Source organism: Periophthalmus magnuspinnatus, chromosome 11 (genome assembly GCF_009829125.3).
Source record: "Periophthalmus magnuspinnatus isolate fPerMag1 chromosome 11, fPerMag1.2.pri, whole genome shotgun sequence".
Taxonomy (NCBI): Eukaryota; Metazoa; Chordata; class Actinopteri; order Gobiiformes; family Gobiidae; genus Periophthalmus; species Periophthalmus magnuspinnatus.
The window spans coordinates 26,307,395-26,326,081 of NC_047136.2; the positions used below are offsets into that span (position 1 = coordinate 26,307,395).

General features: G+C 38.6%; 1 protein-coding gene across 1 annotated transcript; it reads left to right on the plus strand.

The window, feature by feature from the left end:
• The first annotated feature begins 14,969 nt into the window (after positions 1-14,969).
• On the plus strand, positions 14,970-18,435 carry LOC117378926 (stathmin-like). The gene is made up of 5 exons (XM_033975617.2): positions 14,970-15,059; positions 16,669-16,705; positions 16,802-16,968; positions 17,423-17,614; positions 17,690-18,435. Exons 2-5 carry the CDS (start codon positions 16,696-16,698, stop codon positions 17,762-17,764), a joined length of 444 nt encoding a protein of 147 aa, XP_033831508.1. The 5' UTR covers positions 14,970-15,059; positions 16,669-16,695; the 3' UTR covers positions 17,765-18,435.
• Positions 18,436-18,687: the final 252 nt, after the last annotated feature.

The following is an 18,687-nucleotide window of genomic DNA, read 5'->3' on the forward strand; positions in this document are numbered from 1 at the left end:
TTTTTGTCTATTTGTTTATTAATTCATTTGACTAATGCATGTAAAAACAGCAGATTTCTTTTAGTTCTGAAGGTGAAAAAATATTATAATGGTTTAGGAATAATTTGGCAAAGAAGAGCCCCAATAAGTATTTTGCATAAAGCCCTGGAACACTTAAAAGAGCCTTGTGGGTAATGAAAACTAAAAGCACCTCTCAAGAACCTTGTCTCGTTTAATAGAGACAGAGCTTACCATCGTCTGCTAACAACTGTCCTGTTTGAGTGGATGATGACATGATAGCAGGCTAACGCTAATCGCCCAGATTAGGCTTATGATTACCACGCTAAGCTAACATGCTGACATAGCCGTATCAATCTCTACCTCGGGGCTAAGCTGACTGGACACGGTTTCTGTTACTGTAACGATCCTATTAACTGTGGCACTAACTCATTAAGCCAATTAATATGAGACAAATCAATAAAATCGTTCTGGGTAGAGTTAATTTGATTACCAAGGACAGGATAGGTCGGCTATATATGGAACAGAAATGCAGACTATTGAACAGTGAGGTTATCCTGTCGCAAGCCATTTGTGACATTTTGATATTAAATTGTCAGCAAAATGATAACAATTTAACACTTGCGGCACAAATTGTTTCGTTTAGGATGATATCACAACATTTTATTGAACTAATATGTCTCCATGGCTCTTTATTTTATCCATTATCCTTTGTTCTCTATGGATTTTTGGCACACCTGGCCGATAATGTTTCTATCGTGTTGTAAAAGCTTCCATACTTGGATTTTCATTTTAGATACTTTGCTGTAACGGGGTCAGTTGCCAAAAGGGTGACTTTGACCTAGTTTCATACCCGCCAAATGCCCAAAATTTCCATGGTACAAATGCAGTTGAAAAGTTAGAAAGTTTTTGCTAGAAAATTTCAAGATTGGATGTAGATTTTCCTCATGGAATCAAACTGAAAATACATTGATTCTTTTGCGTCTATAGCACAAACTAATGCTGTTTTCTATTATTTTTATCCCACTTCAGAATTGCCCAAATAACGGTGCCTGTTTAATTTGAATCATTTGCCAACAGCAGCCATCTGTGGATCATTTTTGGTCTCTCTCTTCCCCAATCCCCCAGTGACCAGTACCTCCCTTTGGTCCCGGGCATCCCTTTGTCTTCTTCCTCACTCCATCTCTAGTCTGACATCATCATGTTCCACAGGGAGGCTTAGAGATTATAATAACCACTGATTCAGCACAAGTCACTTAGCGTCTGCCCCCAATGTACAAGCCCCGCCCACCCCCTCCTCACCCCTCCCCTCTCGCACTCGCACAGGGCGCTCCGGGCTGCTCAAAACAAGCGCTCTCGTGTGGTTTTTACTTTGCTTTTGCTCAGGGCAGAGCTACAGAGATCATGGAAAATGTGGAAAGGCAAAAATGAAATATTTATGAAAAAACTTCAAAGTATAAGCCCTGGACGCTTCACCTGCTTTTGGAAAACATCCCATTTGAAAGAAGAAGAGCTGTTTATGTGGTTTTCTGTTTTGAGGGTGAACATGTCCTTATTCATAATACAAACCAAGTTAAAGGTCCATAATGTAGCTTTTTGGGTGGAAGGCACGCTCGTCTTGATGGAGAAGATATTTCTTGCCTGGAATGTTTTTTAGTATGACCTTAAACTTGTCTGTCTCCATAGAAACGAGCACTGCTTACAGTAAGAACGCATGATGTTTACATTGTTTAAAAAAATACCTTAATACCTGTAAGTTAAAACATGCAATATAAGGTTAATACCGTTCTCTAAAACATCTCCATGGAGACAAGCAGGTGATGGACAACCCATTGGAAAAGTTACACAGGTTATAAACACACTACAAGACTGAACCAGTGATCTTCTGGTTTTAAAGAAGACCTATTGTGCTTGTGTTTGCTCTGTCGCTATAATCAAGACACCTGTGGATCATTATGTTATAACTGACAGATTTTAAATAGGAAAATTATTCTAAAACAACTTAATAAAAGAAACCATTCCACTGACTTGTGTGTTAGAAAACTGCGGTGCCCAATGGGAGCTGACATCACTGTAAACGTCAGCGGCACAACAAAAAGTCTGCACCTCCAATGAATAGCTGCACATCACTCTAGCAAGCAGCTGATTATTATTATTTGTTTTTTCCATTTGTACCAAAATAACTACGCAACACAGCAGAGTCGTCCGCATATCATCGACTAAGAAAATAAAATTGGAGAACATGATTGATTTTTAAATTGGTTTGGACTGTACGAAACATCATGTATTGGACTTGGGGACATTTTATTGTATTTTCCTGCTAATGTCAATGATGAACTGATAGTCATGTTGTTGTAATTGTAATGAAATGTGAGTTTTAATGTGTGTTCACCTGCCCAGGGACTGCACATGGAAAGTAGCAGTAGCTAAATTTGGTACAAATCGTCTTTTCTTTTGTAGGATTAATAAATTTGTACATGGTCCCTGACAAATAAACAAAGTAAAGAAAGAACGAAAAGGGAGTATTCCACTGAAAATGCGAATTAATTGGCAATATGGTGTTTTTAAAATCAGTGATAAAGACTCAAAATACAACTGAGAAGAGAAAAGAACAATAATATAGTTAAAAACTCTACTCTAAACTTTAAGACGACCACTTCACCACTTGAACCAATTTTACAATAAAGCGTGTCATAAACACAAGTATAAATACAGCAAAAATACAAATTCAACTTTACTATAGGCTTAAAATGAAACTCCAAGTTATGTCATTTTTATTTACATTTTTTGTGAAGTGAAACCATGAGAACAATACTATATAAGAACTATACATTAGACAAAGAAACCACTACTTCACAGGTCATAAATAATAGAGAGACTACATAAATATTCAATGGGCGATGGCATATATGTGGCACTTTGAACTCCAAATGAAATAAAATGTTGAATATCATTGTGATTTTGAAGGAATCTAAACAAGGTGAGCAAGATGCATGGTTCAAATCTTGTAAATGTGCTATCTTGTTCATAATATCTGCACAAACTCCCATGGAATCCTTCCGAGTGTACAGGAGCCAGGCGTCTTGGAGCCAGCCTGTTACATGTCCACAGTCTTCACAGAGGCACTGCTCGTAAATCTCCATATACTTATAATGTACACGTGTAATTTTACAACCCTTTTAAATGCTGTGATTCATGTCAGTGCATCATACATGACAACAGTACAGCTCCAAAGGAAACATGAGCCACTGATCCAGGCCTGTTTTACGTCTGCTGACATTGCTAATACAGCTATTATACTGTGTAGCAACATGCATTATTAAAACGCTCATTTACTGCTAATACTCTACACTGATTGATGGTTTGTTTACATAGGCCCTGTCAAATCCACTTTATGAGCTTGTATTCAGATTGGAAAGATATTTGTACCTCAGAATTATACTTGGAGTCTATATACTGTATGTTTAAAAGTGCACTATGGCGGCATGGTGGCTCTTGCCTCATAGCAAGGAGGTTCCAGGTACAGCTCCTGGGCCATTCAGATTTTTTTGTGTGGAGTTTGCATGTTTTTCCCCGTGTCTGGGTGGGATTCCTCCAAGCACTCGTTTCCCCCATCAACATAAAACATGCACAACAGGTAACAGCTGAGGTAGTCCAGACCAAGCCTTGCTGTAGAATTGGAGATGTGTGTCCAGGTGCAGCACTACAGAGGCCACTAGTCCTGATGAGTTGGGAGGAAGGATGGGACAAATGCAGAGGACAAATTTACCTAAGGGGACAATAAAATGTTCCTTAACCTTAACTATGTATGTAACTATATCTGGTGTAGGATCTGCCACAGTTTTGTCTCTGTGGATATGTCACTGCTTGGCCTAGAAAACTCCACAGAATTGCATTAAACTTACCATTCTCCATAGAGACAAGCAGATTGTGTCAACAAACCAAGTTCCTGGTCGAGTCTGTGGAGAGGCGAATCTGCACACAGTAAAAACTGCATTGTTTTTCAAGGTATTTTGAGTCATAAAACATGCAATTAAACAAATGCAAAATAGATATGTTTACCCATACTGTGGAACATTAAAGCAAATAACATCTCCATGGAGACAAGCTTGTAGTGGACCTTTCACCAGTATAGTTTGTAATAACCACTGCCAATTTCTGTTAAAAATGCTTCAATCTCAAATTGTGCCAGCAGAGGGAGCCAGACACTTAAACCAAGTGTATAAAATGCAAAATCCAATCCAAATGTCTATGTTTTCCTGCAATATAATTTCAAATACTTCAAAAGGCCATCATGATATGTCCTCTTTAACATTAGTAGCTTACATTTTTTTGTTGAAGTTGTTGTTCTGGTGAAGGCCTCTTATCAAACGCATTGTGCCAGCGGCAAATTGACAGGGCAGTGGGGGTCCGTAGAGGGGCTTAGGGGAGATGTCTGAGATCAGAGCCTACATAGAGGATTATAGAAAACAGGGAGAGGCCAGGGAATTGGATTAGCAACCCCACCGGTCAAAAAGGGAAGGTTCATTCTTGGGTCAAATGGCGAGGCACACAGCTATAGTAGATTATGGATTTTGCCAAGCCTAAACATTAAAGTGCATTACAGAGCTTTCATATGGAGTTCTTAAAATGTTTAGTGCAAGATGGGCAGATTAAAGAACATATAGAAATACACTATGTTAAAGCACCCTTTTTAACATAGTGGCACAGTGGATCAAGCGTTCGCACACCAACTGGAGGGTTGCTGGTTCACACCTTACTTTCTTATTTTGTAAAACCGTTTCTGTATTGACCTTACCAGCACATTATGATAAAGATTAGTTTAAACTTATTAGCATTTGGAGAAACAGTGTCTGTGAAAATGTGTTCTAAATCAGATGCCCTCCCTCACAAGTACACTTGCTCTTGCCAGATATCCTTAACCCTAAACAAAGCTTGCTTGTGTTAACTGTTTTCTAATTTTAGATCGCCTATTTCACGATGTCTGTTTATGATATGAAACGAGTGCATTGACAGTGTGTTCTGAATAAAACATGAGTAGGAATTGTGTCATTCCTGCTCACGTTGAAATACAGTGGTAACAGATTTGCTGGTTGGTGTTAGCCTTGTTCAGAACACTTAGAAAATGAAGGAATATTGGTTTGGAACACAAAATTTATAATCAAATGTTAAGTTAAATGGATTTTAGTGAAGAACTATGCTGCAGATTTACCCTATGTATGAATCTATAAGTATAAAATGAGACAAAATATATTTATTAATACACGACATATGAACTGGTTTCTTTTCTTAGATTTTACCTGCGCTACTTTTGCTGCAGTTGAACTATGGAATCACATAGAATCAGCTGATTGGCTCGAGGTCTTGCCAGTATGGGTCACATCTCTGTGCTCAGTGGTAAATGGTCACATTTATACAGCGCTTTTCTACCTTTCAAGGAACTCAAAGCGTTTACATCACGGAACAACTCACCCATTCACGCACACATTCATATGCTAGTGTGCACAGACACTGGGGGCAAGCATGAGTTAAAGTGTTTTGCCCAGGGACACAGCAGCAGTATTCATCTGTGGTAGCTGGATTCACACCGCCAACCAGTATGTCAGTGGATCAGACCTCTCTACCAATCCTGCTCTTGTTTCATGTCAAGAGTAGGATTCGATCCGCCGACCTTTGGATCAGAGGACGACTGCTCTAACAAATGAACTACAGCCAACAAAATTTGCATGTTCTCTCTGTGTCTGCATGGGTTTCCTCTGGGTAGACACATTTGCAGTCATCCACCACATAAAAATGCACAATAAAGGCTGATTCTACAGCTAGGTATGTCTATACACAACCTTAAAGACATTGCTAGTGTTACTTTATCTCATTAGTAATATATATATATATTTTTTTTTATAGTTTTGTGTCACTTATTTTCAATTCTAATTCATGTTTTCTCCATCCCATTGCTCGATACAGTCCCCGGCACATTCCCTGCACGTGAGGACCACTGGCTTCCACTCAGGGTCTACTCATGCAGATAATGTGATGCAGAGAGAGAGAGAAAGTGAGAGAATGAGAGAGTCTAGTGAAAGATGGAGAGACGGAGCAAAAGAGAGAGAGAGGTGGACTACTTCTAGACAGCCTCCCGGGGAGAAGAGCAGTTGAGGTGATTACATAAGCCACAGTTACATAAAAGTAATCATGATACTTAAACATGACCGATAGATTAAAACCAAGGGCAAAGGGGTACACATTTTGTATCACACTGTATATTTCTAAAAGGAGGTTCTGTGATGTATGTAGGTCGTGTGATTATTGAATGAGAAATGCATTGGAGATCGGGATTGAAGTGCTCGGCGAGATTTGGTGAGATGAAACTGGACTGTGTTACCTGCAGTAGCTCAGAATTCAAAAGCGAAAATACATCAAGAAAAATAAAACATAAATTGGTTTAGTGAAGCAGGATGTTTGCAAATGGTAGTCAGATATTTGCATGTACTATTTTTAGTGTGCGCTATAAAAAGCAACTTTTACCATCCACATTTGAGCTGTGTTTACTGTACTACTGTATTCATGTCATCATCTCAGCAAGCGCAACTACAAGATAACACGTGTAGAGTAGACTAATCCTCCAGATAGCAACAGTTTGTTTTTTCATGTTTTGAGCGCTGAATTGATCACAGTCCAGTGAATACATAATCTACGAATTTTGATCGCATAAAGAGTCCTGCTCCAGTGGTGAAAGAAGTACTTGATGTTCTTATTTAAGTAAAATTAAAGATACTGAAGCAAAAAAATAAATAAATAAAAATAAAAATCTAATAAAAGTACCTGTTTAAAAATTTTATATGGAATTGTTTTTTTTTTTGTGTGTGTGTTTGTGTGTTCTTTTTTTAAAAAGTTTTTTCCAACCTGACCCAATTTATTCCATTTTTGTTTGTATATTTTTCTTTGCTCAAATTATGAACGTGTTAAAAATAAAAATCCTCAGCCTTTTCAGCAGGTCTCAGACAATACTTAAAATAACTCTTCAGTCCAATTTAAAATGTAGTGAAGTAGAAAGTACAGTTCTCAAATGCAGCAAAGTAAAAGTAATAGTATCTTCAAAACCTGCTTAGGTTAAGTATAGATACCTAAAATGATACTTTAGTACACTATTTTACTGCGCTCCACCACTGTTCTCCTCTCACTGCCTCTGCGATCAATCTCTGTCAAAGAGCTCAACCATGAACAGGACAAATGTACTACTTTCACTTTCAGAAACTACCTTTTCTGACCTAAAAAAAAAACGTGTCTAACCTGGAGTAACAAACATGATAGTGTTTTAAATTCCTCACATCTTGTAGTGTGACATTCAAAAACCTTTTCAGACACATTCGACACCAGTTATTTTCATATTCCCTTTGTGGATACTGTGTCAACTTCGCAGCCTTCCACCAGCGTCAGACCTTCTATCACGTGTAAACAGCAGCCCATGTGAAAGATTACCAGACGCATTGAAGTGGACACAGCATCCAAACACGGCAGGTCCCATTCCCGTTTCCTGATGCGGTCTCAATCGTATCCCAGCAGCCTCTCTGATCACACGCTGGACGGGACAGGGAGGGGCCAGGGCTAGAGATGGGGAGGTGAGACATGTTTGTGTGGAATAAATTGGGTCAGGTTGGAGCAGTAGGCGAGACACAGCAGTAGCACCACATCTCAATGCGTCTGTAGGGATGGCCTGCTCCTTCCTAGCTTTACAGGAGGCTGAATTGATTTCCTAAAGGGGTACTGTGTAACTTTTCAGGTGTGCATGTCCATGGAGATGCTATTTCTTTGCCTAGATTCCTCAAAAAATACCTTAAAAAAACATTCTTAGTGGAGGAGGGTTACTTCTTCACAGCTCTGACCTCTAACATCACCTGCTTGTTTCCATAGAGTTAAGTGCAGTCGAGGTAAAGAAATAACAACTCCTATGTTCATGCAGTATTTGTGTATATCTAGCACTGTCCTAGGGCAGACTGCAAGAGGTGTGGCTGCCAATGCATGTATTCCAATGGATTCGCCAAGCTCCAAAAATCACACAGTGTCAATGTTAATTTAGCAATTTACGGGACACTGCTTCACTAAAACTAATATGAATAAGCCAATTGTCAGTTCCTTTATGGTGTGATGAATGTTGTGTTTGGAATAGCAATTTACTACTACCAGTTCTCCACAGTACATCATTGCTTTAAGAGAGGCTGTTATGCAGAATTGTTTGTTTTTTTTTTTTTTTGTTTTTTTTTTCTACCATGTTTTAACATTACTCCCTCATCAAAAACATGCCTGAAGCGTTTTTAGATGTCATCCATGCATGTTTCAGTAATTTAGCAATCTCTCCTGAGCCCATATCTATGCCACCCATGCTCCCACATGACAATTCTCCATAAATATACAAAAACATGAGACAAAACTGTACACAGCAACTTGACAGAGTTCATTGGCGGGATACATTTTCGTAAATTTTTCGACAAATACAGCATTTTCCAACCAATAAAAGGTAACGTGGTGATCTATAGGTATGTTTTTTTCATGGCTGATGCTTATTGTTTTGAATCCAGACAGATGACAACGGCCAATAAGCTCTGGTAGTGTTTTTGAGCAAATACTGTATGTAGGACCAATTTAGATTTAAATTTTTTTTTTTACTACAAACTCATTCACAGCCCTTTTTCACCAAACCTTAAAAGAGCTGTGTAGTCATGTTTTGTGCAGTTGTCTCTTCACACTAAAAAGTTCAAAATAAAGCATTTTGTCTATTCTTAGGCAGGTGGCTGTCCAAAACAAAATACTGACCTCTGCTGAAAATGTAAGGCTTATTGACAATATGCTAAAAAAAAACAAAACATATATTGATTGGCTGATATTTGCACTTTCCAGAGTATTTGAGCTAAATTTGCCATGCACCAGTACAGATATATTGTAACAGCAACTCCTGGGGTCAAAATACACTGCTGCCGTTTGCATCTGTTTATAAAATTAAACTATTTTTTCATATGTAAGACAGAAAGAATCAAGTGCAGGGTCCTTACTACAACAGCAAAGAGACAAGATGTTTGCCATGTGGACAGCATCTGGAAAGAAGGACGTACACAGGGGTGTTCTCTGCATTCATTGAGATTTATACAAGATCTTTTGTGGACACTCCTCCATCTCCACCTTACTGCTTGTACTAATGACATTTAACATTTGTTGCACACTTCAAACAATATATCAATTTCACAGACACTTTATTTTGCTCATTTTAATCACTCAAAGCCTGCATAATTTCTCTATGGGGATTTATAAAGATAATTGAATTAAAGTGAATGACCTCATCCCTCCCATTTTAGTGAGAACGGCTGTAAAACCCTTTAAAAAGCACCCACGTGACATCATCCCACTGGTCTTAGTCATGAGATTTATTACCTCTTTACGTTATTCTAAACTCAACCTCATCCTCCTCTGACGCTGTTATACCGTTTATGTTATGATACTGTACGATGCACAACGTCAACTATCCAGACGAGATGAGCAGCTCTGAGCGGGTGTGAAAGGACCAGATGGTGACCGGGTGCTGCCAGCATCAGTGTACCCCTCCCTCCGCAAATAGGTCTGTGGGGTTTTGGAGGACAAAGACGGACCAATGAGAGAAGGGCAGACAGACCAAGGCCCGATTGGGATGGGCTTGGCTGGAATGGGGCAAGAGGAGGGGTGCGGGTTGGCGGGTGGGATGGTTGGGTATAGGGCTTACAGATGGACAGCAGCAGCCAGAAACCCCAGCTGTGTGTGTGAAAAGAGGATTTGGGATCTGCCATGTCTGAGACGCTCAGAGACTGTTTGTTTTGGATGACTCCTCTTTATCCCTTCATGTGTGCTGCCTTATGGGGGAAATGAAAAAGTGGGTTTGGCTTTGGGTTTTAAATGTTCACCTGTAAGAAGAAAGTGAACATTTTTGACTATTGGTACATCTTATGCATTAGCGGCATATGCTAGCAAATACTGTATAGTAACACTGTGTTTAGTAGCCTGTACAAACTGTGAACAATAACACAATATCGTCCTGATTTATAGAAGCTCATGGGGAACAACCTGTTAAATTATTGCAACGAATCAGAATTAAGGGAGTTTTATGCCACAATTTATCATATATTTCAAGTTACGACCAGATCATGTAGCTGTATCCCTGCGAAAAACACTTCCACATCCAATTTTCCTATGTATTTGTGTGAGCATGTCATTGTAAGGGAATTGAATTGAAGGGATTAGTTGGATTCACAGCCACACTTCCATCAGTCTGCCCTTATTATGAGAGATACACCAATCCAGCTTTTTCAATTCCAGTACCTTTATCAACAAAGGATTTTTAATATTTTTTTTTTCTATACAAGTGCCTCAGGTTCGTCTTTCAGCTTCATTACCACTTATACAATTTCTAAGGTGTAGTCTACTCTCTGTTTCTCACCAGTTGAGACTTTGACCCTAAGTATCTGCCGTTAATTGGTTTCAACTGAAACCAGTGAAAGTACCAATTCTGTCCAAAAAGTGACGCAATGGAAAAAACAGGGGTGGCACCAGACATGTTTGGTTAGAGGAGCTAGGAGGGTGCTAAGGTCTTCAGTGTGGGTGTTCACTTAACATTTAGAGCCTTTTAACAATGGAGCATACTCCCACCCACATGTTTGAGTCCCTGTTTTCAATGTAGTTTAAATGTAGTTAGCACTATGTAGTTATTTATAAAACCTAATATAATAGAATTCTTTTTTCTTTTTCTTTTTTCTTTTTTAGAATTCTACCCCACCCCAGCCCCCCTTCCCCTTGGTGCTGCCCCTGGGGAAAAAAAATGATACAAATGTGTAAATTTGCTGTAGTATTTATCCTTCAATAACTTAAAGAGATTGGAAGAAATAACAATTCTATCATTATGAGATGTTCTTGGGCAATTTTCAGGCCAAACATCAGTAAAGCTCATGAATTTGAGTCAAGTATCAGTTTAGGTGCAGAACTATTTTTTACAAGCAGCATGAGAGATGTGTCTTGCTCATGGACACAATGGCTGTATGCATTTACCTGTGATCCAGAATACACATCTCTTAAATACTCTACGAAGATGTGAGTTTGGTCAATTGTGAATTTTTACGTTTTCAAATGGCCGTGATTGACAGGTGGATTCATCAATCGTGGACATTCATGGTTTGTCCGTATCGGAAATAATAAAATTATATATATATATATATATATATATATATATATATATATATATATATATATATATATATATATATATATATATATATATATATATATATATGAGGAGGGTGAAATAACTGAACAAGTGAACTCTGTTATATATGATTGTATTTGTAAATCATAGGTGAGCAATGAGCACCTTCATTTCACATGTGTTACTGGAAAAAAAAAAACAAGTCTGGTTGCACGATCACGTTTTACTGGGCTTTAGAGGCAACACAGGACATGGGGACCAGACTGATATCAACCTGTATAAAAATATAGAGAGATGTCGCTTTAGATTTGACAGAATAGTTAACATCTCTACAAATTGTGCTACTGCATCTGTTTGACATGAACCATATTTGAAATGCGTTATATATTGCCCTTTATGTATTTTTTGTAACTATCCACAGTATACATGGCTTCCGACTACCATCATTGTGAAACATCAACAACACCCTCCAAAGACAGCGGCCTACATCCCAACGCGAGGTGACATCCACATGGCAACGGCAAAAATAGATCTTAGCATCGCATCTCTTTCTTCTGTTTCTTTCTGTGCTTCTATATTTTCAGCACCACTTTGACTGAACAGCTCCTGATGTGCGACCAGGCTAAAAATACTCAAATAGTCTGTGTGGTGTCGATTGGAGATGAATAGCTTCTGACTGCTGGCATTCGGGTATTGAATTTTATCGTGGCATGTTCAAAATAAGGTAGATAATTATAGGTATATAGATTTGTAGGTTAGATGAGGGGAATTAAAGGATTTGTATTACCATGTGTGGTATGCTGGGTTCTGGAGAAGAACTGATATCCATGGCAACCATCTGAAGCTTAAGTCATTTATTTACATACATACCACAAGTAATATCATATGTGTAATATGTGTGTTTTGACTGTGAAGACAAATTTCCCCTCGGGGACAATAAAGTAACTAACTAACTAACTATCAGTGAAGCTAGAACTGATTGGATTTTATAAATAAATAAATAAATAAATAAATAAATATATATATATATATATATATATATATATATATATATATATATATATATATATATATATATATATATATATATATATATATATATATATATATATATATATATATATATATATATATATATATATATATATATATAATAATTTGATTGCACAGAAATGGAATAGAAGCTTAACTGATCTAACGTCACCTTTTTTTTTTTACATTGTGAATGAGAATTTCTAACATTTGTTTGGTAAAATACAGGTAATAAATAAATAAGATAACAATAATTAAATAAATAAATAATAATAAATAAATAAAATACAATATAATAATAATGATGATGATGATGATGATGATGATGATAATAATAATAATAATAATAATAATAATAATAATAATAATAATAATAATAATATGTTTTTGTAAGTAAACTTTATTGCCTGTTGCTTCTCACGACATTTCAAACACATGTACTCTCTTTCTCATAAGAATTTCAGCTCTTCTTTCACGTAGCAGCAGCAGGAACATCAGCCTCCTCAGTCTCTCCAGCTCCTCCTCTTCACCACAGAAGTACAATACAACATATCTACTGTACTTTTCCTTATCACATCTCAGCTTGCGTTATTGTCTTGCATGAGGAGTTTATACAGTCAGTAATGTAAATGTAATTATCTGTAAACATCAGCAATATTAAGTAACGCTATAATTTCATGGATCATTATGGTGGACTTATGTAAACATCTTAACCATTAGCACAAATGCAGTACGTGCTAACCTCAGCCTAGCATGCTTGACACGTTTGCATGTCTACATTACTGGGCTCATTACATGCAATCCCTTCACTGTATGTCAAGGCAACAAAATGCTCAGAGGTCCTATATCACACAAAACTTTTTTGAGATTTAAGCCATCAAAAACATACTTGGAGTTGTGTTTTGTGTGTGAATGAAACAAAACCTTTAAGAATTTGCACAAAAATGAAAATGTGACATGGATTATTAAAAATCAGCCTTAGTATTGTTCTGTGATGGAAAGCTTAATGGTTCAATCTCTTCTCACCAGTGTCTGCATACATGAACTATTATCCTTTTTGTCCATCCTTTTGAAAAAACCATTAATATATTTTATGTGCAGGTAGAAATGTGGTTATGTAACCGTGGTACTTTTCTTCCTGGGTCCTTTACATAAGCTACTACCATAAAGCTATATATAGTCTATTTAATCCCATCTTTTGTTTAGTTTAGCAATTCTGACCTTTCTATACTTAAAAATGATAAAACTAAAGCTAAGTGATACATCTGGTGTTATGGTTTTGACAATATACACAAAATCGATTTGCAATTTGATATATTTGTGTAATAAATGATATAATAACTGTCATCCCACTGCATACAGCCATACCAAATAATCAACTGTATCATTTCTTTGCAGCCATTTGGCGGTTTGTCAAGATCAAGGAAGTATTGATTTGGGTTGTCATGGATACAGTATGCAATGCACTGCTCTGCTATAGGAAAAAGCTTGTCTGCAGAATTTCAGATATATATTTTTTCTTACTTATTTCTTTAACGTTTAGCCTAGCTGGCAGAGTGTTTGTCCTCTGATCTGAAGGTTGGCGGTTCAAATCCTGCTCTTTTATTCAACTTCGAAAACCGCTAACATTGTCTTAATCATGTGTGACTCCTGCTACTTCAGCTGGTCAGCTTCCACAGTCAGGACTGCAGTGCATGTGTTAATTCCACTAGCATATCTCAGCACAACAGCTGCTTTGGCTCACTACCTCCATTACAGCTTTGGATAGCAATTTCTCTTCATATAACACATATGCTCCTGGCACAGTGGCCTAGAAGTGCAGTTTAATCTAGCTATATAGAAAATAATAGTGTTGGATTGACTTGTCTACAATTGAGTGAAAATGATCAGGTTGAATGAACAAGTATCTCTTTTTACTTTATACTGTCAAAGCCTCTGTGACATGCCCTAACCCCATTGACAAAATATTATATGTATTCAAATATAACTTTCTTTCAAGTATGTGCCTTCTATATTACTCATAAAGTTAAGACAAGATAAGAGAAGATATTTGTCCTAAATACATTCAAAACGATTGGGTTTTAAATGTGACAACATACATGTAACATCAGTGAGTGTGTTTACTCCACTCTTTGTCTTATATTGATGTTGCTGTAAAGGTCATAGGTCAATGCATCCTTAGCCTCTCCTTTGCAATTAGTAACTGCCAATGCCTTCGCTTGCAGGAAGACACACATGTTTTGTTGTCATTCTCAGTATATGGACAGGTCTCATGGGAAAGCACAGAACCTCCTGAATTCACTCATTGAGTTGTAGAGGCTGCACTAGCACTGATTCATGATTGGCTGCAGGTGCTGGGGTTTATGTAGTGACAATTCAGATCAGAAACAGTCTTGATTTAAACTAAACAGGTTCCAGCATTGAAACTGGCAACCCAAATGAGAGCAAGAGAGTGCAGCTGCAGCTACACCAAATTATAACATAAACATAAACAACTTGGTGATCATGTCCAATGTTTTTGTACTTAAGAATAAATCAGCAAAGCTCAATTTGATTTAAACATTCTTAGTCTACCTTGTATCATACCTTTAATTGAACACCCAAACAACTACACTTCCCATAATTCCACAGGAGACACACGGACAGCCAATCACGGACGCAATAAGACATGACGGCACCGCTTTTGGTCCATTTATGTGAGCGCGCTCCTGTCACGCTCGCGCAGACAGACGGAGCACTCGCGGGCAAACCACCGAGAGCACGAGCACACCACGGAGAGCACGAGCACAGCAGCAGCTTGAGCAGCGCGTGGAAGGTGGGTGTGACGGCTGCATCTTCTACTACTCCCACAACTCACAGCCAGCGTTTTGTCCTCTATTAACCACCTAGGAAGCTTATTTCTTTGCTACTTTCTCTCATAACCTCTTCGCCGCGCTTGTCATTTTGAATATAGCGCGTAAATTGTGAAAAGTCTGTTATTTTGGGCATCTTTTGTTTTCCTGTTTGATGTTCCCGCGGCCCACCTGTGCACGCGACGCATAATCAAAATTGGCGCCCATTTTTTGACATTTTAGGAATTTTTCCGCCTATAAACTTTCAGCGTCGTTTGAATTGTCTTTTGTTTTTCTGCCTGGCACAGCTGGCACAGTTGGCGCAGGGCGGCAGACGCGGGCAGGGGAGCCGTTTTGGGCAGTTGTTTGATGGCGTTAGGCTGTGGCGACATTTGTTCCCATTTTTTTTGTCTTCAGAGGCGTCAAAACAAGCCGCTGTTCGATGCGTTTGGCTGGAGAAAATCACCTGCCTGTGTCTATTGTTCTTTGCAGCTCGTCATGTTGATGTCAAAGCCTCTTTGTTGCTTTGCTGCTTGTTGTTGAGATGACAGTGAAGGAAATGTGCTTGGCGGCTGCGTGAATAAGGCTTTGTCACTATTGTCAAGACGCTCAATGGGAAACATGTTCAAAGTGGTCATTCTTTGCATGGGCGTTGATACGTGCAAGGCACTGGGCAAATGATGCACTAAATGGACTAATATTCGCTTGGCACGTTTGTTAATGCCTTTTTATCAAATGTGCATTCAATAATAAGTGTGCATTTTTGCTCATTTCATATTTTTACAGCTATGCACATTGACCACTTTATCAAGTGGCCTCTGCTTCACCCAGATGTCTTTAAAAATATATATATAAATAAATAAATGTTCCAAGCTTGTGTATATTTTTCCCCTCTTGCAAAAAGGAGCCAACATTTTTCAGAAAATATTAAGTTTATGCATAAATGTCCCTGCACAGGCCTTTATTTCTATTACATCATAGTACCAGCCTCATTGAACCGTGCTGCCACATCGGCTGTGTGCATTCACTTGTGTATTTCACCTCCCCTGTGGCTGGAACACATGGTACTAGGAACAGGTGCTCCCTGATGATTTTTTTTCCAACAAATGTGCACAATGCTGCGTAATATTTACATTTAAAATGCATTGACTGCTTGGCCTTATTGTGAGCCTGTTCATTCAGCCACCTGGCAGTGCCTCCCTGTCTGCCTACAGTACCCACCCAAAAAAGCGCCTTTGTCTCCACTAAATGCGTCCTTCAGTAACAATTAACGGGAGGTAGTTGGCCTTGAAGCCTCATCCTTTCCTGTCCTTGGTTTTGGATGAGTGTTTTGGTGGATGGCCCGAATGTCACTGCTGTCACACGTTCAGAGATAAACAATGTGCGCTTGTCCAACAGCTCAATGAATGCCAGCGTCGTTTTGTTTGAATTGATGGGCGGTGGTTAGCTGTAGTGCCCCAAAGCCGCCACTAGAGGGTACAATTTTATACATTGTATCATTCCTGTATTTTTAAACCTGTAATTTTCTTTCTTTGTTTTTTTTTTTTTTTTAATATTTACTGTATTTTAACAGTTTGTATTTTTTTCTTTTAGGTACACTTACCTGCAGCACTCGTCACTATGGCCGAAGGTAATCTCTTAAGATTTACTCTAACATGCTTTTAATATTTAATGCACCTAGTCAGTCATCATGGTATATTAATGGAGGGGTTTCCTGTCTCTACAGAAATCCAGGTCAAAGAGCTGGACAAGCGCGCCTCTGGCCAGGCCTTTGAGGTCATTCTCGGGGAGCCAGACTCAAAGGGCGAGTTCCCTCTGTCTCCCCCCAAAAAGAAGGACGTGTCACTGGAGGAGATCCAGAGGAAACTGGATGCAGCTGAGGAGAGGCGCAAGGTTGGTACAACTTTCTCCCTCCTTTCACTCTCCTGGGACAAGTGCAATGAGAAACATCAAGTGTACCTGTACAACTTGTCACATGCACAGGTGCCTTGAGGACAGATGCAATCCTGCACCAGACGGTAAAAACTGCGTCCAATTTATTTACCCTCACACACTTGCAAAGCTGTTTTGGTTTGCAGAACTTGAGCTAAAATGATACAACATGAACAAAAAGGAAATGCCTTTATTTAAAAAGACTTGGAAATTCACAAATTAAGCTCATGGTTGCTCTTCCCATTTCATTTAATGTTTAGTTATGGGTTTGTTTGTTTTTTTTCAAATTCAGCAAATGTGTAAAATCCTATATGCCACCATTTTTAGCACTCAACTTGACAAATCCAGGCTATTATTGTGTATATAGTTTATGTTGTAGGAAACTATCAGTAAAATTTGCTTAAAATTGTTTCAGAGTCAAAAAGCAGAGTTCCAGAAGCACGTGGCAGAGAAGCGTGAGCACATAAAGGAGGTGCAACAGAAGGCACAGGAGGAGAACAACAACTTCAGCAAGATGGCTGAGGAGAAGCTCAACCAGAAAATGGAGGCCAACAAGGAGAACCGCACAGCCCTTATGGCAGCTATGAATGAGAAGTTCAAGGAGAAGGTATTTGCTTCTGTCTAACTAAATGAAAGACACTACTTCTGATGGCTGACTAATCATATTTCACTCTCTGACCAGGACAAGAAGTTGGAAGAAGTGCGAAAAAACAAGGAAACCAAAGATGGCACTGAAGAGGGCGCCTCGGAAGACTGAACCGTACCAGCTGGGGATTGTATAGGGTTTTTTACGTATCCAAAGATTGATTTATTTTTTGTTTTTCACTACCCACCTTTTTGAACTGAGAAAACCCAGTTCCACTTTGTGAAATTTTCAGCTCCCCTGCTTTAAGTGTTCTTGCTGGTTTTACTTGTGGCTCGTCCCTCCCCACTGTCAGTCTAATGAGTTTCATATGTAGCTTGTGCCGCTTCTGCCCTTTCTGAAAATAAGCAGTGTACACCTATCCTTTTGTGAGGAAGCATGTTTCTATGCATAGGTCTTTTATCCTGGCATATTTCATAGTGTGTTCTCGAAGTGTCCTGTGAACCACACATTTTGGCACTTAAATTGTATATGAAGAGTAGCACAACATTTGAGGCATCGGCTGTTATATACATGCAGCTTTGCTCCCATCCTCTGCTTGTTGCTCCTCCCAATCATTTGTGCCACTGCTGATTCTTTGCTTTTGTAAAAATATGGGGTTCTCTTCAAAGCACATGACTCGCACTGTATAACTGTGAACCGACTTGAATGGATGCCAACTAGAACAGACTAGACTGGGCTCTACACGAGGAATGCAAAAGAGCAATACACTTTGGCAACTCGTATACAGTGGCTGGTTGACTTGAACTGTTGAACTAAAATAATAAAAAAAAATATGGAAACTCAAACTGCCTGGTTTTCTTATTGAAATGTGATGTCTGTGTACAGCTGATGGTGACCTCCTGTTGACCTGTCGACAAACAGCTGTGGTTTCATGTGCAATCCAAATCTGATGTCTCAAGTGGAGTTATACCTGTAAAATGACACGTAAACAGTAAAATCCCCTGGTTTCGTATTATGGTCCCTTTGGCTACTCATCAGATTTTGCAGTTTACATGTCACTTAAATCTTAAAGGTTCATAAACAGATTTGGGTGT

Excerpts from the sequence above, each read along its gene's own strand:
- LOC117378926 (XM_033975617.2), top strand. Across the intron at positions 16,969-17,422 it reads CAGCTGAGGAGAGGCGCAAG|AGTCAAAAAGCAGAGTTCCA; the intron begins GTTGGTACAACT and ends AAATTGTTTCAG. Across the intron at positions 17,615-17,689 it reads ATGAGAAGTTCAAGGAGAAG|GACAAGAAGTTGGAAGAAGT; the intron begins GTATTTGCTTCT and ends CTCTCTGACCAG.